The 25,415-nt window shown below is 34.1% G+C and overlaps 1 protein-coding gene across 1 annotated transcript; it reads right to left on the bottom strand.

Moving 5' to 3' along the window:
- Positions 1 to 6,350: 6,350 nt before the first annotated feature.
- Positions 6,351 to 7,040, bottom strand: LOC113231527 (histone-lysine N-methyltransferase SETMAR-like). The gene has a single exon (XM_026465851.1). The coding sequence runs from the start codon at positions 6,981 to 6,983 to the stop codon at positions 6,351 to 6,353; it is 633 nt and encodes a 210-aa protein (XP_026321636.1). The 5' UTR covers positions 6,984 to 7,040.
- Between the last annotated feature and the right edge of the window lie 18,375 nt (positions 7,041 to 25,415).

The following is a 25,415-nucleotide window of genomic DNA, read 5'->3' as shown; positions in this document are numbered from 1 at the left end:
CTTTACTCTGTGTTCGGTGTTGAACGGTAAGGCTCAACTCACGCTGGTGCAGAGTCGAAGCGTCGCGTCGCGTCGCGTCCTGTTTTTCAACTACAACGCCTGGCGACGCGCATCGACGTGTGACGACACTCGCATTCGTGCGCCCGGATCACAGTGTGATCGGCGTCTGACGCCTCACTGCGCTCGACTGCAAACAAGCGTCGACGCACGTCGTCACGCATAGGCGCGCGCCAACGCGCGAATCCATGTTTGCATAACACAAATGTGTATCTTAATTATGGGAAAATAGAGATGGTTAAGCTATAGGTGAAAACATGACGCGTTAATAAAACATAAATAAATAAAATATAATAAAACTAAAACGATTTTTTAAGTATATCCTTTTTTGGAATTAGTTTGTTTTGTAGTATTAATTTGCATTTAATTTTATTATGATATCGAGTGACGGGACGACAAGTCGTGCGCCTGGTGGCAAGCGATAACCCTGTCCAGTTGTAGTACCGCTCAGAGCTTTAAATCGCATAGATTTGATGGGAACTGCCGTTGTGCCCGTCACCCTGAGACGTAAGTTCACAACTCCCATGACCCTGTAATTTCAGATTACTGCTTGGAGGGAGAAACAGTTAAGGTGCTATTGTCCTAATATAGTTCATGTACTGCCACTGTAATATTTTTAGATCAATCTAAGATCATCTGTAGTAACATAAAATCTCACCGATTACAATTCAATGTATGAATATTTTTTGAAGGCACGACAACCAACGGCAAACTTAGCTTTATCCTTGACTTTGATCCTTTCTTGTCATAAATGGCGTTGATTTTTAAACCTGAGGTATAAAAAAGAGCGTACTGTTGACTATAAATTGTACATACACGATGCTAAAATAAATTGTGCATTCAAAATTAATACCAGTGGTGACATCCACTAAAGCGAAAAAAAGAATTTGTCGACTGTAGAAGTAGATTTACACACGAGCAAAAAATCAACTGCATCGCGAAACAACAGTTATTATACACCACAACTGATGACAGCAAATACAGAAGGCATGCGTGCTGGCTGCACACAACTTGTCGTAACGTACGACTGCAATCGAGTTATTTTCCAACTGCATCACAACTGCTATTTTCTAGTTACAATGCAGTTGGAATGGCTATTATTATATAAATGCTCTTTGGACTCGTAAAACAATATAAGATCGTTACATAAAATTTTCGGTACTGGGAGTTTCACCTAAATGCGTAGATGTCTTTTCTTAGGCCACATTACTTTTCAATGGGAGCATTGAAAAAGTTATGTTCACCAATAGTAATAACCACAGACCACATAAATTTATTCTATGGTATTAACGCTTAGCCAAAACAAAGCAATACTATTCTATAAGCGGCGTAGAATTGACGTTACTAGGGCATACCTCAAGTTTAGTTGACATTTCATCAGGCGTATAATTTTTTTAAATCTTTTTTTAAATGTCAACACTTAATCACATACTTCCTTAAATTATATTTTTTGTATCGGCCATGCTTAAACCGTTACGTATTTATTAAACTTACATAATATGAATAGCCGGAGATGTATGTAGCGACAAAGTGACAAGTTAAAACCAATGCTAGCGCCATGATTAGGCGCCAATAAAGCTTGTATTTTTAATCCCTGAGGCAAAAAGAGGGCAGTTATAAGTTTGAAGCTTGTATCTCTATATCTGTGCATTTGTCTCTGTCTGTGACATCGTAGCTCCCAAACGGCTGGGCTGATTCTGAAGCGGTTTTTTATTTGAAGGCAAGTTTAATCGGGATGGTTCTTAGCTACATATCGATCCTGGAAAGGCAAAATGTCTAACGTGCATTTGGAAAATATAACAGGAGAGCGATTTAAAGCATTTTTTTTAAGAAAAAAAGGCTAAAAAGTCGTTGAAAACCAAATACAAAGATCCGACAACAAGCATTTAGAAAAATTCGGGAAGTCCTTTGGTACGTTTCGTGGTTTAGTTGGCATGGCATCTGGCACGGTTTGTTAGAAGACATCGGTTCGAATCCGGCCGGATCAAAGGAAAGTTTTGTAAGTGTATTAATAATTAAAATAAAAATGGAGTTACGATTTTTTTCTTAAAAAAATACTTTAAATTGCTCTCCTGCAATATTTTTCAGTTTTGTTTTTATAATATCAAGAGGCGGTAAGCTAATGGTAAGCTACACGCCTGTTCATAAATGCACGCTAGACCTTTTACCTATCCAGTGTCGATATGTTTCATAAATATCACTGCTTCAAGGTCATCAGTTCCTTTTTCACTTAGTGTAGGGAATTCAGTCATAAAAAAAGTATTTATTTTACGACGACTTGAAGTTTATTACACTGTGAAAATCCGACGACATTAGAATAACAAGGTAAATTTTGATATGATGTTGTAATCGGTATGCAGGCAAATTTTCTACTATGACAGTATAACTGTCATCTTTGGGCTCAGAAAATTGGTATCTACAAGTTGTTAGCTTACATATAGTGACTTTAATAACTTTTTGGAGTATACTGTTTCCTAGCGGCTTTTTTAAATTTTAATTTAATTTATTTATTAAAGTTCAGTCCTAACCACAGAAATTTAAAGGTAAAATTACGTTTGCCATTTCTTTCAATCAAATATCAGTATTTTGCTGAAACGAATTTCTTCTCCGTACTACTACTTTGGTAGATAACAAGTTTGTACCCTTGGTATAATAAAGCCACATGTGACCATACCTTAAAAGTGCTTTTGAATGAATGAATGAATTAAATATTCTTTATTGCACATTAAAATTACTATGATAACACAGAATAGTAATCTAAGTATCACAGAGTAAGCTACATTAACTTACAACAGGCGGTCTTATTGCTAAGTAGCAGTTTCTTCCAAAAATATCTAATATGCGTGAAGTGCTTTTATCATATGAAAGTCATAAAAATAACACGATCTATATGAAACAAATTATGTATATGTTAGACTTCTTTTATCTTATCTACTTATTTCTTTAGTAGAATCTTTAAAACTGTTTCCTGAAAAGTTTACATTAAGGTTTATTTTGAATTAATTATAAATAATCTTCAATTTATATCTTCAATTTGCACTCTATATTTAAACGGGTGTTGTAAAAGGTTTCCATGTAATGATCAACTGTCAATGTTTGACATGACGCCTTTGCGAATTTTATGTTTTACCAGCGTGTATTCTGACAGCTAAAGAATGAAAGTCGGTAGGTAATACAAGTGATAAAGTGTTGTTTTAAATTAAAGAAAGTAGCAATAGGTTGGTGGTAAGTTTATATTAAATGAAAAGAATAAATGTCAATTGGTTGATGACTATACCATCTCAGTCAGCCCGAAACGTTGGATTGTTTGAAATTCTACCCGAAAAAACAAATATATGCGATTTAGATCCGAAAAATAGTTTCATTTCCTATTTGTAACAATTGAAAACTTAGGATCTAGACAGATAAACTGCATTTCAACTGCACTTCGACTGCAAATTTGCAGTTTGAATGCAGTTCATATACAGTTGGTCCAACTGCATTTGAACTGCCTGTCTGTCTAGAGCCTTAAGAACTCGATGTATTGTAAATACAATATGATAAATCGAAATTGCATGACTTGAAATAAGGTATGCTTTGATGAGTTTTTTTTAATTCTGTCAGTTAATCACATTCATTTAACAACAACAATTCACACACTTAGCCCCACACTAGGGTAACCCTGTACCGCGGGTGCCATGGACACACACACGGGTAGATAACCACAAATAACACCAAAACTCACGAGAGAAATAAATGTAGGTTATCTTTACCTATATCTAGTCTCTAACTAGCGTATTCCATGAATTATGAGCATCAGAGTAACAAAAATAACAACAATACAACATAATTAGCCAATTGAGAAATGTTCGTATTTAAACGAGCCTTGGCGGAAGTCAAAACCGGAACCTGCTAGTTTCGTATAGAGTGCTAATTGCGAACTGATATCCGTACTTGCAACATTTGATAATTTCAATAAATTGTATCCTCGACTTAACTTATTTTAAGGCGAATATAAACTATATTTGTTTACAATAATAGTTTTGAGTCATGATACTCTAAGGTAAAGGCATAAAGTCATTCATTTTATTATATCAGTCGCATTAAAACTTTTTTGATATCGTGTCCGAATTTTTTCGAATTTTGAAATCGCGACGTATTCAGTTTTTAGGAATTGTACTAAAAAAATATAGATTTTTTGAAACTTAAATTAAGACCTGTCAAGTCTGTTTAGTTAAGATAATTAAAACCTTAGTTAATTATGTATCACTATATCACTTCAGTGTCAAAATAATATCTATGTCAAAAGTAAAATTTATGTCAATATTTTCCATATCCAAAGAGAATGTAACCACTATATTGACACATGTGTCACATTTCCTCGTTTCGTCTAATGTCTTAGTATATTTTTTCCATCCTCTACGGTCTCAGTCTACTCTTTCTATGTCGAAAGTTTGGGGTTGACTTATGATTATCTTGAGTTTTTGATAATAGGTGCCGAAAGCAGTATGCATCCACCATATTTTTTTTTCAAGATTTCTCTACTGTGACATTTTCTTTATGGCGCTAGAGTTAGGCCCTGTTTAGGCTATATTTTGCATAAGATGTTAGTTCAGTTTCTTTTTCTTTTGCAAATCTAATTTTATGTTATTACACAAGTGTATAGGTAGTCCTATTTTTTTTTTATCTTATTTGAGGATCGAGCGACAGGTCAACCTCGGAACAACCTCGATTGCATGATACCAATTTAATTTGGCCGTATTTAGAATTGTATACCTCAGACGTGTCAACAAACATGTACTTAGTGTGACAAGGGTACGAATTGGTGTCCAATTTTTTTATCATTTAGGCAACTTTTTTAATGAGGTGTATTACTTATTCATCGTAAAATTGTAGAGCTGAGGGTCAACGATATTAAAATTACCAATGTTCTTTAAAGTATATCGTTTCGGTGCTGTAAATGGCACCAAATGTAAGTGTTTTCTATTTAATAATAAATCATGAAAATCCTAATTGTTAAATAATTAAAAAAGTTTGAACGTAGTACATCGTATATTTCTCTTTTTTGAGAATATAATACAAATACTGTTTTGTTTCTTTTCTTTGTTAAAAATTTGTAATTTGTTTGTGTTCTACAATAAAGTGTTTACATACATACAAATACTATTTTGTTCCGAAAAGATATTTTAGGGCTTAATTGTGTAATACATTTGTGCAACAAGGCTCTAGGATCATTCGACAACGACGCAATTTCAATACTTTTTTAGATCTTAGAGTTTCCCACTAAAGATGTCCAAAACAAAGATGTTGGGACACATTAATGCAGAATCTTTTACATCAAAACGTAACCTGTACGATTTCTTTTGCACTTAATTTCTCATATTTAAATTTGCTTCTATTTAATTTACTTTGAAAAAACTACAGTGATTTCTTAATTAAGCTAGGCCAAAAACCAAACATCTTGCTTGGTTTTCGACACCAAACGAAACGAGCATACCGACCATTGAAAGGTAAATGGAAAAAATTGGCCTATATAGGCCAATTAACTTGTAATATCATATGCTATTGCCAGTTTTTTTTTTCAATTTGGAGCGGTTACATACAGTGACATTTAGCAGCGATGCAAACATGCGTTTGTGAAACGCGCAATTACATCGCAACACTAGCGATTAATAGCGCTTATGTTGAACCATTGAAAACGAGGATCGCATTTGCATCACGTTTGCATCGCGGTTGCATCGCGTTAGTATCGCTGCCCAAGGCGCGCGTGTGAGTAAAGGTAGACGATTGGCGACTACATCGCTACTGTATCGTGACTGAATCGCTGCAGATGCGCTGCTCAAGTCGCACCGTGTGTTAACTGTCTTACCATTGATGTGTTTTCCAATATAAGGCATAGTTTCCCAAATCTTTTGGCTCACCGTCCACCAAAGCAAGAAAAAAAAATTTCAACGCCCACTACCACAAAAAATAATTGAAAACACGTTTATATTAACTCAACACAAAAATCACAAGGAAAAAAATTATGGGTATATGTTGTTTAGTTTATAAAGATAATTTAGATTTTTTTTCAAATGCGGTAGCTTCCCCTCGACAGCATCAACGCTACTCCAAAATACGTCTCTTCAGTACCCACAGGTAGGGACTATTTTGGGAAACTATGATCTTAGGCTCTCTTTTGCTTTTTCACCTTTTTTCAAGCAACGCAGTTTGGGGCAACATTTTACTTTCACTAAATATGGCATACTACGAGGGTCAAACTGAAAGTTCTTAGAAAATTAAAAACTGATTACATTAGCCAGTTATTAGTTTTATTATATCTTTTCAAAATATTGTCCATTCACATCAATACACCGCTGCATGCGATGGAACCACTGGGAAAAGCACTTTGCCCTCTCGTCCTTAGGGGTCTCTTCAATGGCATCGCGATACGCAGCCACCGCTTCTTCAGCATTCATAAACCGCTTTCCTTTAAGTTTTTCTTTAATTTTTGAAAATAAATAAAAATCACAAGGCGCGAGGTCGGGGCTATACGGCGGGTGACCCAATAATTCAACGTTTGATGTCGCCAAATAGTCGATCGTTCGCTTGGCGGTGTGCGACGAGGCGTTGTCGTGGTGAAGGAGGATCCTACTGCGAGGTCGTTTCTCTCGAACTTTTTCCAAGACAAGTGGCAAACAATTGGTAGTGTACCATTCTGCAGAAACTGTTTTTTGATCCTCTAACACAATTGTTGCGAAATGACCTACCCTTCCAAAGAACGAGGCCACCATTTTTTTTCCCGCACTTTGATCTCTCTTCACTTTAGTTGGCAACTCCTCGAAAGGAAACACCCACTGAGCAGATTGTCTTTTGGTTTCAGGATCATAACAGTAAATCCAGCTTTCGTCACCTGTTAGTATGTCGAACACAGCATTTGAGTCACCTCCGTTAAATCTTTCAATCATTTTACGGCACCAATCCACACGATGGAGTTTTTGAGCCTCAGTCAAATTATGAGGTATTCACCGGGCGCAAAGCTTCCTGACCGCTAAATGTTCGTGGAGGATTTTGTGCACTTGACTCATACCGATGCCTAAGCTTGTCCGAATCTGCTGATAGGTCACTCTTTTGTCAGTCTCTATCATACGCCGCACAACACAGATGTTATCTTCAGTCGTCGCCGTAGAAGGCCGTCCCTCACGTAAATCATCAGTGAGATTAGTGCGACCACGTTTAAACTCATTAAACCAGTTGTAAACAGTCGCACGAGATGGGGCTTCATCGTGAAAGGCCAATCGTAGTCTATCATAACTTTCTTGTTGACTTAAATGACATCGAAAGTCATAAAAAATCATTGCACGAAAATTTTCTCGTGTTAAATTCATGTTGACGTGACACAGACAATTTTCAATTTGCCGCCAAATCGTAAAACAAATGACAAATGAATGAAATATATACTCAGTAATATTGGCAAAGAGTTCTATTTTCAAATTTAAGAATTATTTTTTTATTATATTGTTTATAAGTGGCCAGTTCTAAGAACTTTCAGTTTGACCCTCGTATTCGTAAGGTTAAAGCGTATACTGTCGTCAGACACTTAAGTATAATACTTAAGACTACAAATATATATATATATATATATATATGTATATAAGTGTAGACTGCACATCCTTAGTAAAGTTCGTGCAGGTATTAGGTTTATTTTAAAAGTTTCCAAAGAGTGCAGTCACTTGATTTAAAATATATCTTGATGTATTTTAAAGCGACCTCGATCGATATCTTTTTAGTTACAAATCTTTTGTAAATTAGTCTGTCTGCCTTGTCCGTTTCGTCAACCTAAAGCGCACAGTTTTAATGTCCTTTATAACTGCCAAACAACTTGTCAACTAACGTTTTACTTTCAATTTGTTACTAAGTTATAGCAGACGGTTTTAATTGGTTACGTAAGGGAAGGATTTAAATTTGTGGAAACTTTGATGACTTAGACGATGGTATCTATAAAACACTCCTTGCTGATTAATCGATTGTTCGCCAAAATTTAAGTAATTCACATCAAATTACAGCGAAGCCAGATTAGAGGGTAACGTTATGTACTTTAAGTACCAGGTTACCAGAAAGTGGGCAGAGGTCATACAACACCACCTCAATCTCTCCCTCCTTGTGTTCAGTGGTGTTTAGATGAGCTGCCAAATCGTGACTACGGTAATTGGTAATTGCCAAGATAGCTTATGGACCCGAGTTTATCTCGCACATTCCATCTTTTTGTGTGAATATAGTGCAACACTGCAAAGTGCTATTTTTGCAGGTAGCTTACTTGTGTAATAAATGACTGCCCTAGTTTTGGAATTAGTTTAATTTATAGTGTACCTTTTTGAACTTTGTAAAGAATATCCTTAAACAATATACCAGTGCACGTAAAACATCGTGATATTGATAAACATAATATTCTAACTATTGGAGCGACATCTGTATTCAGCCGCTGGTAGCTGTAGAGATACTTGGCCGAGTGAATAAAAACTTTCATAGATTTCTCACAGAGGCGCTACGGCAAATAAGTCGTTAAAAACCAAAAACAAAGGTCTGGAATGAGCGCTTAGGAAAATTCATAAGTTCTGCTGGCTCGTTCCGTACGAAGGTTTTTTTCTAAGTGTTGGATCTTTGCTTTATTATACATTATGCATTATGTTTACTTACTCAAAAGATCAATTTACTTATTTATTAGAACTGCAAGCTTCATTTGCGTCCAAAGTTCTTTATGTGTAAATGCCGGTGATAAACTGTCTATTTATCAAAGTTTTTCAATCCATTTGGGAAAACGACATTCGACTAAGTGGTCAAGTATACAAAAAGACAACGATTTTCAAATTCAACACTCAATTAAGTATAAACTTGAAGAAAATGTTAATGAAAAGAATACTATGTCAAGCGATGATTTTCACGAAAAACTGGAGGGTGGCAAGTGGCTGATGTAAGAAAAACCATTTCAGATTTTTCAGCGATTATGTTTCTGTGTTAGGCTTCTTTTGATCTTCTAGAATTATGGTAATATTAATATTTGTGTTTTATGATACAAAATGACGGGACGAACAAGTCGTGCGTCTGGTTTATAACAGTTGCAGTGCCACTCAAAGTTTCAGATCGCAATTAGGGTCACTGCCACAACGCCCGTCACCCTGATATGTAAGTTGACAAGTCCTATGTGCCTGTAATTTCACCGGCACCCTTACCCTTCCAAAATGCATCGCAGACGCCAAACAGTAATGCTCACATTACTGTTTGGCGTCAGAAATAGGTAAAGTGGTAGTACGTCCCTATGCCAACTGAGAAAACAATGATGGTCTTTAAACAGCTAGATTTTCATGAAACATAATTAAAAATCATCCTGCCTTATTTTAATTAATTTTCAAATAGAATAAAAAACCGCTTCGTGATTCGGATATGCTTATAAGGCTTAAAAACTATAACAAAAAAAATTGAGTTAGAGTCAAAAATATGACAAATTCGTATTGGGTGATGATTATTCCATACGTAGTGTTTTAAATCTCTTTATATAAAACTCACAACATTATATGAAATTAGATAACGTAATACGTTACGAATATGCAAAAAAGCCTTGAATGAACGTGTGCAATTGATTCAGTTGCGCGCGCGTCAGCCTTTACCGTACCTTATAATTAGACGATATCAATTCGATGCGATAGCGCGCCTTGCGAAACCCGACCAGCTTCTAAGGGACCATATCGATACTTCCCACGCTATAAAATGTTTCATATGATGTAAAGTTCAAAAGAATATAGTCGTAAGGGGATAACATAGAAGGTTTACAATCTTATGTACTCCAATTTGAGATACGACTTTTCATTTTTCGTTGAAGCCCTAGACTTAAATCGAAGTGACCATCTTAAGTGGACACATCAGTCATGTACTTTAAATTCTATTGCCAGGTTCATTAGAAGTTGAAATCGTCTGTACTGTGATGAGGTTATGATGTTTTGTAGTTAAGTTAGGATACGCGTTAGAATCAGGATGCTGTAACAGTCCGGACGTAGGTCTAATTACCACAGCCACTCAATATTGCAAAATGAGCGAAGCCTATACTCGGCCATACCCTCCAGCTAGAGCCGGTCCATTGTTACACAAAACACATTTAAAACGTTCAATGGTGTCTTATAATGACCTGGGTGTGTTCATTTCATGTGCTACCGAAGGCTTAATGTTTAAAACAATAAACAATTTAGCTTATCTACCATCGCTATGCAGCGATTTCTAATTAATCTCAACCACAAGCCCAATTAATTGCTGTTATGAAAGTTTAATTACAACTGTTATGAGGAGTATCCAATGATAAATTTTATCTATGACAGGGTTTTCGGAATAAATTAGATTAAGAAGTGCAGTAAAATTTTAATTTGATAACTTATTTAGTTGCGCCAAACCAAGTTTTGATTTAATTTTGAATACTCACATTGTGTCTATACAATCTAAAAACTTTAAATTTAGGGTTGAGCTTTGACATTTTCCCATGAAGTTATATCGTTATATTACATTTGGTGTAATAAGGTCACATCTGTAAAATGACAACTTTTCAGGAGAGAGGTTTCACATTTCTACGAACGAAATTTAGTTGATAGTTTTTTTATGTGACAAAAGCACTTTTGACGTTTGATTACTAGTACCTTTATTATATATACCAAGGGTACGATATTATGTTCTATAGAATTAAGTGTACAATAATTCTACTGAATTCAATTCTATTGAATGAGGGTCATACTACGAAATTTGTGACTGGTTTTCTGTTCCGTAGTATTTAAACGACTATGGAGTGGAATTCCCTGCCTGCAACTTATTCTCTGAACGCTATAACTTGGGCCTTTTCAAGGCGAGAGTGAATAGGTATTATTTAGGTGTGCATGCTCCATCGTCGACGTCGTCGATGAGGTCACTTTCCCTCAGGTGAGTGGAGGTCAAATGCGCACTCACATTTTATAAAAAAAAAAACAAAGCCAGCGGTGGATAATATAATTAGTAGCTTAAATTTTCAATAGTTGATAGTAATACATTTTCTGCGTTATAAAATTTTATGTTGCTAATCACCTGGTTCAATACGGCTTGAAAGAGTTTGTTTAATGTCATGTAACCGACAAAGGCATAGGTGGAGCGCTCTCTTTTTTCGTCATGTTACAAATGTAACATGACGTCCAGTAGCCCTATCATAGGCATGACTACGTTTTTGGACTTTGGAATAATTTAATGGTATTGATGTAAAAAAATAATTTTAAATTTACTTCAATAAAATTCAACAATGAACAAAATGGGTGTGATAAAATTATAGGTAAAATGCATGTTTAGGGAGTGTCTGGGGGCCGGCTCTGAAGCACAGATAGATACTCCTTGACCCACCGAGTACAGAAGTGGTCAGCCAAATTAGTGATTTCTTCGTACGAGGTCATTGTAAACCTATGACGATTTAGTTAGACAAAGGGTACCAGCGAGAGATATTGTCAATCATTTAAATACACTAGATGGATTACTATAATAACTTACACGAGATCAAAGAGTTTGTGGACCAAAAATATCCTGCAATGTAATGATAATTAATACCATGAAATGATATTCAATACCAGAAATGTTTAACGCATTTGTAGGCGTAAGTACTGTAGCTCCATACAAAATTGCAACAATTCATGTTTCCGTAAAATGTTCTTCTGCACAGCGAATCTTTGTAAAATCCATATAAAATTTTCTGTAAATGGTTCCTTTGTAGTAAAATGTCCTAATTTATTTAATAGATTTGAAACCTACGTGAATGCAGTAAACGTTTCTTTACGCTGTTTATTGAGTTGTAAAAAAGACGAAGACTTTTGTTAAATAATCATGTAGGTGTATTTTTATTAAAGATGACTCACAAATTTACTGATCTTTAATGGGACGGAAAATACAATACAATACTAACGGGCGATGACGCTAAATTCGTAATCTTCTTACACTATCGCATTATTGACAACCTCCGTATTGGAGTGACTTGTACACTGATTTTCATCGTTTCGCCATTTCTAAGGTCCCGGATTCGATCCCCGGCCGGGTCAATGCAGACCGAACTTTTCAATTTTGTTCCGGGTGCAGATGTTAGTGGTATCGTCGTTGTCTCCGATTTCCATAAATAGTTACTTGCTTTAGCTTTAGTTACTTACTTTGAGATCAAAGCAACGTATGTGATGTTGTCTAATATTAATATTATCCACACTGGATAACGTCGTTGCAAGGGGTTATCCAATTTTAGTGGTATATATGTCACCAAAATATGATAAAATGTCACTGATGTTTGTGAATTTGTTCAAAATATTTCTCATGAGTATCTCGTACTGTGGCCTTACCATGAACTCTTATTACAGTTCAGTATAGGTTCGTAACGACAAAAAGCGGGATGGTGACATACACTTCATGTAGCGCTGTCTCACAACGATTTATTATAGATCCTAAACTGAATCGTAATAAGGGTTCATGGTAAGGCCCCTGACCTATACAAATACATGTAAATGACCTATACCTATACATGGGTATAATCTATACAATTATTCACAGCTACTTAATCCCAGTTATGTTTCTGATACGCACGATATAAAATTAAGGCCAAATTAAGGCCCATCATGATAATCAGAGCAAGAGCGCAGCGTAATGCATCTAATATAGGATACGAGCTAATAATTCTGCGCCTGCGATGGTGTAATGACAGGAAACTGTATGGGTCACGCAAAATTGATATGGAATAGGTAATGCTCGCATAAGGTCGACTGCGCACTTCCTCTTATGCATGAACAGGCTTTTGAAGCAAGGATTTGTGTGAATGTCAGTTTTAAATAATACATGCTTGCTATTTAGATAGGTAGTTAAAGCATTTTAAGTGTTTAAAATTAGCTGCATACTTTTAAAATAGACAGGATACTTTTGTAACATTGCATTTGGAAACTCGCGTACAATTATTGTTGTTTTCTTTTATTAAAAGGCGTTTTTTTTCGCTCTTAGCATTCTTAAATAGTTTTTGTTAAGACGTTAGCATCAGATTTGTTTTCTTTTGCTTTACTCTTATGGTTTATCTCGATAAGTTTTTTGCTTGAGTAAATTTATAGTTTGCAATTTCATTTAGCGAATAATTAATTAACCTTTAATAAATTTACTAAAACTGAACTGAACTGTTATACAGTAATCTAAATTTTCTATTGGTAGTATTTATTATGCTATTAATTTTATCTTAAAATCTTTGTTACAGTTCTCAGTCGCTAAAAATTACTTTGCCATCGTTTCGCATTTCATAATCCTTTTAAAGTAAGTGTAACTGCAAAGCCAACAATTTCGGATTTTCGATTATTTTAAGCAATACAGAACGTTGTAGAAATTGTTTTTTTTTTGTTTTTGTCGAAAATGCAACCGGATATTTTCAAAAATGTCTTTGTGGATCGTCTGAGTTCATTATAATCGTATGCGTCCTGTGAACGCCGATGGTAATATAATGAGTCTCCGTCGCTCTGATTATGTTTTAATCTCGATCAATTTAAATTCGAAGTTTCGAAAAAAAAATTACATAAAATTATTCCGACGTACTTACCGAAACTGCGGTGTAATCTTCGGGTAATAAAACTGATGCCCGATATAATTCTGGGAAGCGTCGTTATATTGTGATGTTGGGAGATATTTCATTGATGATCTGAATCGTGATATGATCGCCAGTCGATCTGATCACCAGGTCACTGAAGGCATCTGGGGGCTATAAATTGTGTCATACTGTTTTAAAATATCTCATTACCACCATCACGACTTTTCGTATTAACCCTTCATTCTTTTTTAAATTTAATGTCTCTATCTCTCGCAAGAAGAGTAATTTATCAAGTTATTGTTAAATGCCGATTAAAAAGCTTTCACAGAGAAATTTTTGATAAAAATTAACGAGGGCGCTGTATATCAATTATTATCGTTTGTCAATATACTTCTGAATTTCGAACCGACTTCAAAAAAAGGAGGAGGTTCTCAATTCGACTCTTTTTTTGTACGTATGTTATGCGACAACTCCGTATTTGTGAACCGATTTTGATGATTATTTTTGTTGGAAAGACGGTACCTCAAGAGTGGTCCCATTTAAATTTGAAGAAAATATTCCACCTTTAAGGTGGCAAACTAGGGGATGAATTACTTTTGAGGACGGTTTTTTTAGTACTCTGTACTGAGATTATTTTTTTCGATATCGATTTTGTATTCGAATTTAATTTAAAATTAACTTTCAATAATAATTAATCTGTCACGCGTCCTATTGATGTACTATGTGTGTCCGTACCAATATTGGTGAAAAAAAAAAAAATTCATATGTATAATTTTTTTACATTTATAATAGTTCATTGAATATCACGAAATTTTACTACCATGAAATTCAATTATTTTTTTGTGAAATGAATCCACTAGTTTGTTATATGTATTAATATTTTATATTTTTGACACTTTTTAAAATTTTGGATTTAAGTACAGCTGCACGTCAGAGATGCCGTGTGAGTTTAGGACGATACGGTAATCTAAATAAACAATCGTTAGAAAAATACTTATTTAAATTATCATCTTAATTTAAAGTCAAACTACATTAATAACATTATAAATTTGTAGTGTAGCGTATGGGCCGCAAATTACAGTATCGACGGTTGGGATACTTACGCCACTTTTAATATGAATTATTCAACGAAAAATAGTACACAATAATTATAATAACACTAAACAGTTTAAAGTAATTCACATAAAAAAAAAAACATACTTTCACTGTAATATGAAGATGGATTTGCTACTCCGCAAACCCGGTGAAAATTAAATCATGTAAAGTTCCTGCGCTTGTGTTGAATATTTTTAATGCATTTAATTTTCCCACCCTTTCTCCGAATACAGTTAAAAAAATAAATAACACAATCAATTGACTGTACCTCCTGATGTCATACACCCTACGCCTAGTACGAAGGACCGTCTTGCGGCACTGCGGATATGACGATATGGAGGTCGAAATCGGACAACGTGACCCCGAGATGGATTTAATTGAAGGAGACCTATGTTCAGGAATACGAGTATATACTACACATAAGTCAAGACGATGACCATGGTAAATAGACCTCAGTCACATATATCGCTTAGCATGTTTTATAACAACAAAGCAAAAGCATAAAAATACTATAAAGTAAAAAATACATTAAAAATTATTACTTATGGAAAATAATTGTGAACAGCTTTGTGAAGACGTTAGACATTATTACAGCTAATTGGACGAAGGTTGAAATCTTTTAACCCGACTTCATCATAAAATAACAATGATTGTTTTACAATCGGGTCCACCAACTTTTGTACTATTGCAAAGAAAAAGAATATAAAGTATCACAGAATAAAAAAAAAAACGCTTCGCGAGAGCTGACTTTTACGCTCTGATATTAAATTATTGCCTACGAATGTGACATAATATCAATACTGATAAATTTTCGTATGTTACACACAGTTCAAGTACTGTATATTTGCTATGTATAAAATGGCGACAAGCGCGTTTTCAGTAATCAGTAACTTTATTGCATTCCACAATGTAAAAATAAAAGATGAAAACTTATAGCTATTTGAACTAATTGTGGACCCTGTTGGGTACAGCAATTTTAGTAGAGAGGAGGACGCTATGCTAATATATTTCCTTTCCAAAGAGTAAAAATTGTTTAAATTGTGAAAAATATTTAAGTTGTATAAATTAAATGCACAGAATATAATAATAGTAATGGTGTACTCAACAAAACTAAAATGTAATTAAAATATCAAATTATAATAATATAATATATAAAAAAAAATAATGAAAATAAAATAATATATTTATAATTTCTCTAATTAATTCATTATTTATCACTTAAGTCTTCATCTATAGTTTTAATTATAGATTATTCACCATACATACAGATTAAAAACCACACCATTAAAACGTATCTGTTTTGACGTGCTACACAGGATAGAACATCAAAAAAAAAAAAAAACATTTTGTCGGTGACAGTACGAAAGTTACAGTTCCGTTAATTTATGTAGCATTCTTGTTTTTATTTATGTTTTACTTATTTATTTACAAAATTTAACTTGTCACGATTTAATTTCAGTTGTAAAGGTGTAAAAAAGTCAACTTATTTTATTGTATATACATATAGTAAATCACGGTCATAAATGTTACATATAAAACTATAAAAAGATAATGTCAATAAAAGTAAGGATGCTGCTATTTGACGTGAAAGAGTTTGTCCAGGGAAGTACCACCTTACCTATTTCAGCCGCTAAGCAGTAATGTCAGCATTACTGTGTTTCGGTTTTGAAGGGTAAGGTTCTGGTGAAATTATAGGCACGTGGGACTTGTGAACTTATATCTCAGGGTGACGAGCGCAGTGCCAGTACCCCTAATATCTTTGCGATTTAAAGCTCTGTGTGGCAACAGTTATGGGCAGGCGTGTAGCTTACCATTAGGCGCACGACTAGTACGCCTCGTCACATGATATTATAATTTTTTTTTTGCATTTTTTCGATCTCTCATAGAACTATATAAGTTTATTACTATAAGAATTAAGTCATCCTACTACTTTTTTATATTTTTTATTTGAATACAAAAGTGCTAGCTGGGTTTGAGCGCCTCGGAGAACGTATGAAGTGCCCAATCCGCATCAGGCGGGCTAAAGCCTAAATCCTCGCTTGAGAGGAAACCCGTGCTCAGCAGTGGATTGATGATGATGATGAAGAACGGTATTGATTTCCATAACTTCAATCACTTCGACGTCACAGAAAAAAAACCATGCCATGATTTTATGACATAACACCATATTTGCATAAACATGTGCCTGTTTGGTTTTAAAAATCCTTATACGTATTCAGCCTTCAAGCATGACAGCTTACATCAATGTATATAAAGTAATAAACGTACTCATCAAGGGTTGCGATACAACACGTCGCGTCGGTTCGAGCCAGAGTGACAAGAGACGGATAAGGACAAAGTACCTGAAGCTCCAAAAACATAATTTATAACTACATTTAACAGAAGAGACTGCCTGACCACTTCGTCCAGTATTAACACACACTACATCATTAAGGAATTCCTTTTATTGCGACTTTAAATAAGTCTGCTCGCCGATCGCCTTTAATAAAAAGAGGCTACCTTTCTCCAAGGTTTTGCAATCGCCCTTCTTTTAAAGTGGTTATGCTTTTGCAATTTACGCTTCAACAAAGGAAATTCTTATACATTTTTGTGGCAATTTTTACACGCTTTTTGTTTAATAATCACTTAATCTGTGGTATTTTTGGTTATTTATGCACAGTTGGGAACGTTATGAGCGCATCGCGGCTCATCGGCAAACATTGTGCGCCTGCGCAGTCGTTTGCACCGCGCTATAATGAGCCGATATTAAATGTGCGTGCGTGTTTTAACCAAATTGCCGCCTTTGGCTATAATGGAGTATTTTATAACCTTGTGTTCTTTTTCAGCCAAAAAATGAGAAATAATCTTTAATATTGTACAGAAATACTTTTAAACGTGGCAAAACCTTAGCAAAGAACTTAACCTTTGCAGTTTCTTGATTCAAATACGACGTTAAACACTTTAAATGTCCGCTACGAAAATTGATTTTTAAATTACTCAATTGTATGGGACGTTAATAATTGAAAATAATGATAACTTTATTATTAAAAAAAAAAAGAATCACTGAAATCGCTTTACAAACATCAAAGTAATCGCATAACAAATACACAAAAATACAGTTGAAATGAGAACCTCTTCCCTTTTTATAAGTCGGTTAAAAAAGTGAGGTAGGTCGTACAACAAACTTATAATATTGTATGTCCACTTGAGGTAATTACGAGTGTAACCCGGTAAGAGCATCAGCGGACGGGACACAACAAATTAGTTTTTATTCTCAAACTCATGGCCTATTTTCCCCCGTATAAATCATACCTTAATATGGCTTAAGTTTTATATGGTCCTGTTATTACAATACTACTTCAAAAATAACATATAATTAACAATGTACATATAAATGTTTAGACGTTGTGATCTTTAATTGTTATTTAACGTCATGTCAAACGCTGTTATCGTTTTAATAACAATCTGCAAATGTAAAGAAGAGGGTCACGAGAAGGCCAATGTTAATGTTTCTCTACGCTTTACAGAAAGTACTAATTACATTTTTGCCGTGATACTGTACATGTTTAAAATTTTTCTTAAAAACGTAAAAAAACTAGTATAATAAATAGCTTTTAGTAGTAATAGAGTTCCTAAGTGTTTTCTAAGTATTCAATCTTTGTATTAATAAGTACAACAAACTAGTGGAGTAATTTCACAAAAAAAAATTGAATATCGTGGTGGTCAAACATCCTGACATTCAATAAAAACACTTAAGTAGATCTCCTTGTGAAAGAGTTTGTCCAGTGAAGTACACCTATTATATGAAGCTACCTTACCTATTTCTGCCACCAAGCAGTAATGTGAGCACTTCTGCGTTCCGGTTTTGAAGGGTAAGAGTGCTGGTGAAATTACATGTACGTAAGACTTGTTAACTTATGTCTCAGGGTGACGGGCGCTTTGGCAGGGCCCCTTACAATTTAAAGCTCTGAGTGGCACTGTAACTTTTATGGACAGGCCTGTCGCTTACTACCAGGCGCACGACTTGTTCGTCCCATCACTTGATAACTTAAAGGAAAATGGTTTTAATTTCTAAATTTACGTGTCCAGCACGCGGTTGAGAAGTGCTAAAAATGCAGTGGGCTAGCACAATTCTTTTTCCATTAGGGATCTTGACCACTCTTGATCGTTCGAGTTTGTATACGTAGTAAAGTTCCATCAAAATGGATCAAAGTCAAAGTTAAATAATCATTTATTATTTTATGCTACTTTTTAGGGTACTGCTCGTTCGCTACGTTAACCTTCCTGAGAAGAATATGCAAGAAACTCTAAGGATTGCTTTTTTCAAACAAACTTAAATGCTATGGAATATACCTTGAATCATAATTTTGTGGAATCTAGACGCTTGATGTCTTTCCATACTTCTTTATCTAAAACATACTCTTCAATTTTGTAATATGACTTGTCAATTAAAAAATTTTAATGTACTTTTTAAACTTAGGAAATGATAATCTTAATATATTCTCCAGAATCTTATTGTAAAACATATACAGTTCCCCATAAAATATTCAACAAAAATCGTTAATTCGTTAAATCTAAATTTTATGTAAATTTGAGCAAGGCCAGCTACCTTAATCGTTGTAGTTACAGGAAAACGATTCTAGAAGATTATCTATGAATTTTGAAGATATTTTGATTGGCATTCACAGATTTTGAAAAAAATGGTACAGTCAGCGAGATACAAGGCAATTTTTACAAAACTTTTTTTATGCCATTCGATCCGGTAAGGATTAATAGTCTATATGGGACCAACTTAGGTAAGAGTACTCTAAATGTCACAAATCGCAAAAAACTTTTTATCATACATTTTGTAGGGACCTATTTAATAACCAGTTATTCTAGGCAGTTAAGGAAACTAACAATAAGGAAACTAACAAATTGACAACGTATTATGTATTTCAAAATAAAAACAATAATGAAAAGCAAAATAATATAAAAAGTCTATGATAGTAAGTGCTCGAATTGATTTCCGCAAAGAGTAAGTAGCGGTTGAAATTGTACTCAGATGGAGTCTATTGAAAATTGCTGCAAGTGCGTCTTTCAATTCTTGAACACTGTTGTATTTTTTTAATAAATTTAATTTTTTACATAGCCCCAAAGAAAAAATCAAGGGGCGTCTGATCAGGACTGCGTGGTGGTCATTTGATAGAACCATGTGTTCTAATTATAATAATTTATTTCCATACTTGAGAACATTTTGATTAAAAATCGTCTTAAAAGCGACAATTCTCTATTAACAAAACAAAACAAAGCTGTTCCAAATTTAAAAGATAGTGATATGATTACAATTTGGTTTTACTTAAGTCTTATTTGTAGAGTAGTGGCCAGTTTCGTTTCTAAAAAAACTTTTCATTTCAATGTGGTAAAAGATTTTTCACGATTTCTGCCATTACTCTTACCTCAGTTGGTCCCATAAAGACTATTGATCCTTACCAGAGACCGGATCGAATGGTATAAAAAAAGTTTTGCATTTTTTCAAAATCTGTGAATGCCAGTCAAAATATCTTCAAAATTCATGGATAGCCTTCTAGAACCGTTTTCCTGTAACTACAACGATTAAAGTAACTGGCCTTGCTGCCCCGTCTCAAATTTACACCCTGTATATATATATATATAGGATGTAGAGCAAGCTACGCAATTACGATTTATTAATTGCTATAAATACGATCGAGTGTCCCCAAACGACATATCCAAATTTAAAAATTCCATAAAAAAGGCAAGTGCGGACGAACTAGTTTGACAGCAGGCCGGCCTTGGTCAAAACTTAAAGCTTAGGTGACACCTTACAACATAATTACACCTGCAAAAAACGTCTTATCGCGAATACATTGCTTATTAAATTAAATATGAAAGTTTCTGTGCGGGAGGGATCATTGCATGTTTAAAATTCTGGAAGTAAATCATTATACTTTTCTGTTTGGAAAACTATTAAAAGTAGTATTATTATTATATAACCTTTTTAACGCACTTCAAAAAAGGAGAAGGTTCTCAACTCGATTGCATGTTTTTTTTTTGTATGTATGTTATGCGATAACTCCGGCCTTTGTGAACTGACTTTGATGATTCTTAAAAAGGGTAGTGGTCCCATTTAAACTTGAATAAAATATTCTACCTCTAAGGGTGGCTAACTAAGGGATGACTGACTTGAGGTCAGTTTTTTAAGTACTTTTTGCTGTGATTGTATGTGAGTAAAGTCAACCATTTCACTAGTAGCCGTTATTAAATCTTCAGTAGGGCACAATAGGGCGCGACTTTCGCGAGAGTGACATAAGTGCGAGATATTGATATTCTCGCATAAAGATCCCGCTCTTTATGTCGCTCTCACGCAAGTCGCACCCTGACGCGCCAGCGTCCATTTAATATTTTTAGGACATATAGGGTACTATGTCCAGTGGTTCAGCGTTTGAATCTCACTTAAAGAAATTGTTTTTGCTCCAGCCGACTTTAATCCGGAAAATATTTAGACTTTCCGATCGACCACGGCCATTCACATCGAAGAGGGAGACTGAAAAGGCGGCACAATAGCTGCACTTCGCCTGCGCTGGTTTAATGCTCAGTAGTTAATGGTAAGTGACGTCGTCGAGGATAGAATAGACTTGCCTAGACTCGCCTTAAAAAGGCCTAAGTTTTGTCTGTCCGGGAGTAGATAAGCCGGCGAAAAATTCCACGCTGTAACAGTCCGCGTCAGGAAGTAAAACGTTAAGAAAAGAAAAAACTCTGAATTTTGTATTTATATTTTTATTATATGTATTTATATTTTGTATTGGTAAAAGAACACAAGTGATACTGCATATGTATTATATAGTAGCAGTAGAGCTTCGTCCAGGGAATTACTACCCATTTCTGTCGCCAAGCAGTAATGTGTGCATTATTGCGTTCCGGTTTTAAAGGGTAAAGATGCCTGTGATATTAAAGGCACATGGGTCATGTCAACTTATGTTTCAGGGTGCTGGACGCGATAGCAGTGCCCTTAAGATCTTTGCAATTTAAAGTTCTTAGTGGTACTGCAACTGCTATAACCAGCGTGTCCCTTATCACCAGGTACACGATTGAGACGAATCTCACCACTTGGTAACATAAAAACATTATTATAACGTATAAATCATATCGAGTTCTTAGGTTTTCGCGATTGCTACACATAGGAAATGGAACTATTTTTCTGGATTTACGTAAATCGCGTATATTTATAAACAAACCAACGTTTTGGGCCCTTTACAGGTCACGGTTGACTGATAAATCATAAAGCATATTTAAAAAAAAGATTTTTAGATAGAAAAAATATTGAGGTGCTTTTGAAATCATGTTGTAAAATTTTCCTAAAGCCCTCACGTTTTTGTGTGTCAAATAAAATGTACTTTTTATTATAATTATTTATGGGTAAATAAGTTCATGACACAAAGTGTTCCAGAGAGGAGGTTATATATTTTAATCATATGCTACAGCTATACCTAATAAATTAAAACAAAATACGGTTCGCATATCTCTCACATTTACGTGCTGTGAATATATCCGCTCTGTAATTTTCAAAATCAGTTTATAGGCAAAACATTTGTTTCGAAAAGGAGACAAAATTTTCTCTTATCATCGTTATTACTTAAGTAACGTTCATTAAATAAATCAAATGTATTATATATCATCTAAACTTATTAATAACCGTGTCAATGAATTATTTATAATTAGCGGTGCAAGAATTAATTTCACAGTTTAATCTATGAAATATTACACGTAGTATACCAGTTTGCACCAATGGTAACTGTTACGCAATGGACAAATTTTATGAAAACTTTGCTAATTTATAGCATTGTCAAACCTGAATATGGGCAAATAAATTATATTTAGAAATATTTTCACTTACTAGTCTTGGCAACGGTTTTGCAAAATAATGACTCATGACAAAGTACTCTGAATAGGATTGGAAAGTGTTTTGTAATTATAATGATTATGCTTACACGAATGAGTGAATGAATGAATGAATAACTTTTTTCAATTTTTGTTTGGCTTGCCAGTCAATTTAGTTATTCATAATAGTACAAATGAGCATGGATACAATCCACATATTTAAATATAACCAAATTAGAGTTTTTAAAACTAAACTACAGAAATTTAACATATTATATGGATCACTGCAAGTTTATTTAATTCGGAAACTGGGACCAGGTATATAAGCGAATTTCCGATAGCAATATCAAAACATCCAAAGAAATTTACAGAAGCGCAATAAAAAAGTGATATATAATTTGAAAACGTATTACTTAGTTTACCACTACGTTTGAAGAAGTTGAAATAGATTTTACGGGGGGTTCTTTATTTATTCAATAAAATTGTTAACAGAATAGAGTCGAATTTTTTCGGTTTTCGCGATTGTTGCACATGGGAAATATATAAAAGTAATAATAATTAACACACTAACTCATAGCCTCGTACCAGGGAAACCCTGGGACTTTACTCTCGTTCTCCATTCAACATCCGTCAGAAACAAATACTGTTACAATGTCGTACTGTCACACATACATCAAAATTGTTTGTAAAAAAGGACGAGGTTCTCAATTAGACTATTTAATTTTAATTATAATTAATTTATTTTAATAAAATTAATTTAATTTAATAAAATTAATAATAAATTAATTTAATTTAATAAAATTAATAATAAATTAATTTAATTTAATAAAATTAATAATAAATTAAATTATTTTAATAAAATTAATTTTAATTTAATTTATTTTAATAAAATTTATTTATTTTAATAAAATTTATTTATTTTAATAAAATTAATAATAAATTAATTTGTTTTAATAATTTTTATTGTTCAATATTTTTGTGTACGTTATGGGATTACTCCAACATTTCTGATACCGATTTTGATGTTTCTTTATAAGTTGGAAATTACTGCTGACATTACTGCTTGGCGGCAGAAATAAGTAAGGTGGCAGTACTTCCCTGGACGAACTCTTTTACAAGGAGCTCTACTGCTACTAGAGATGCTAATAGATGGCAAATTAGGGGACACATCCGGTTTATTGCATTTACTCAAATGCAATAAACCGGACTTTCTGCTAACCGATTGTAATAAAATTTGACACATATCGTCGCCTTACTTTCTCAAACTCGTATCTTAAAGTACAAAGTTACTGAGATGCGAAAAATGGATTGTATATACAAATTTTGCAGGATGCTTTCACATCACATTTCCTTCACATGCACACACTGGCTTTTACCTATTCTGAAAGTAAAGCATCCAAATTAACTCCCTTGATAAGATATTTAAGATAAATAGAAAGTTTTGATATCTCCTGAATAATCACTCTTTATAAGATACAAGTTTGAGAAAGTAAGGCATCGATATTTAGCTGCAATTCCAAGGAAATTGAAATGTTGTGGTAAACTAAAACTGATCTGATGATGGGAATGACAGACTGATGAGAGAAATTCCTCAACAATGTACAGCTACCTTGTGTTTGGGTTCATATGATTAGTTTTGACGAGGACTTCCATTTTCTTTTCAATTGTCGTTGAGAAGGACGTGGCAACGATCATAGCGAAAGTGGATAGCAAAGTAGTGGCTTTTTTTAACCGTCTTCAAAAAAAGGAGGTTCTCAATTCAACTGATTTTTTTTCTATGTATGTTACGCGATAACTTCCGCAATTGTGAACCGTTTTAACGATTCTTTTTTTGTTGGAAAGAACCCTCTTTCCAACAAAAAAAGAATCGAAGAAAAAACTACCAAGGTAGGTACCCACCTACATTGGTCGTGGTACCATTTATGATATGTGAATACGGTGTCGCGCACTTCCCGGAAACCGAATAAAACTTGGCGAACAGATGTAATTCCACGCACTTTTGAGGTCGGTTTTTTAATACTCTCTACTGAGATTATTTATAAAAGTTATTATCAATTACTATACTTGTTTTTTAATCTCATCTTTCTGACTACATATACGTAATATGTGTATATATATATGACAACATCACGTACGTTGCTCTGATTCCAAAGTAAGTAACTAAAGCACTTGCGTTATGAAAATCGGAAACAACAACGGTACCACAAACACCCAGAGCCGAAACAATACAAAAAAGTTAGTTTTTCTACATCAACCCGGTAGGGATCCAACTTAGGACCTCAGAGATGGTGACACCATGACTCGGGTCGTCAACGACTCCATATTTAGTGAATTAATACTTTTCATTAATGCCGAATTCTAGTAACAACCCTCACTGTTCGATTCATGTTTTTTGATTACTCTTGCAAATATTTATTACATTTAGTGCCTCATTCATTAAGCAGTTAAATTAAATTAATCGTATTGCACTTTCGCATATGTGCGTGCACGAGATCCAATTAAATCTTATTACTTTTGAAAAAACCGAAACTGAAAATTGAACGTTATCAGTTTAATGCCAGTAACTTTGCAGCAATTAATTTTAATTAAACACGCAAATAACGCAACGCCCTTAAAAAGCAACTTAACTTGGTGATTAAACCTACTTGTAGTAATTTCGCACATGATAAGTAACATTACATTATCCCAAAAATAGCGTTGTCTTATATTTTATTTAAAAAATTGCGTTACATTTATGTCATTCGTATTCGTACATGATTTAATTTCAAAATGACAGGACAACAAATCATTATCGGTAAACCTCTCTGAAAAGTTGTGATGTCAAAAATAACTAGTTACTTATGTATACCTAGAG

The sequence above is a fragment of the Hyposmocoma kahamanoa genome, unplaced genomic scaffold (assembly GCF_003589595.1).
Source record: "Hyposmocoma kahamanoa isolate Upper Pololo Valley unplaced genomic scaffold, ASM358959v1 65, whole genome shotgun sequence".
NCBI lineage: Eukaryota > Metazoa > Arthropoda > Insecta > Lepidoptera > Cosmopterigidae > Hyposmocoma > Hyposmocoma kahamanoa.
Note: the sequence above shows the minus strand (reverse complement) of the source record. Positions and strands in the feature narration are given on the sequence as shown.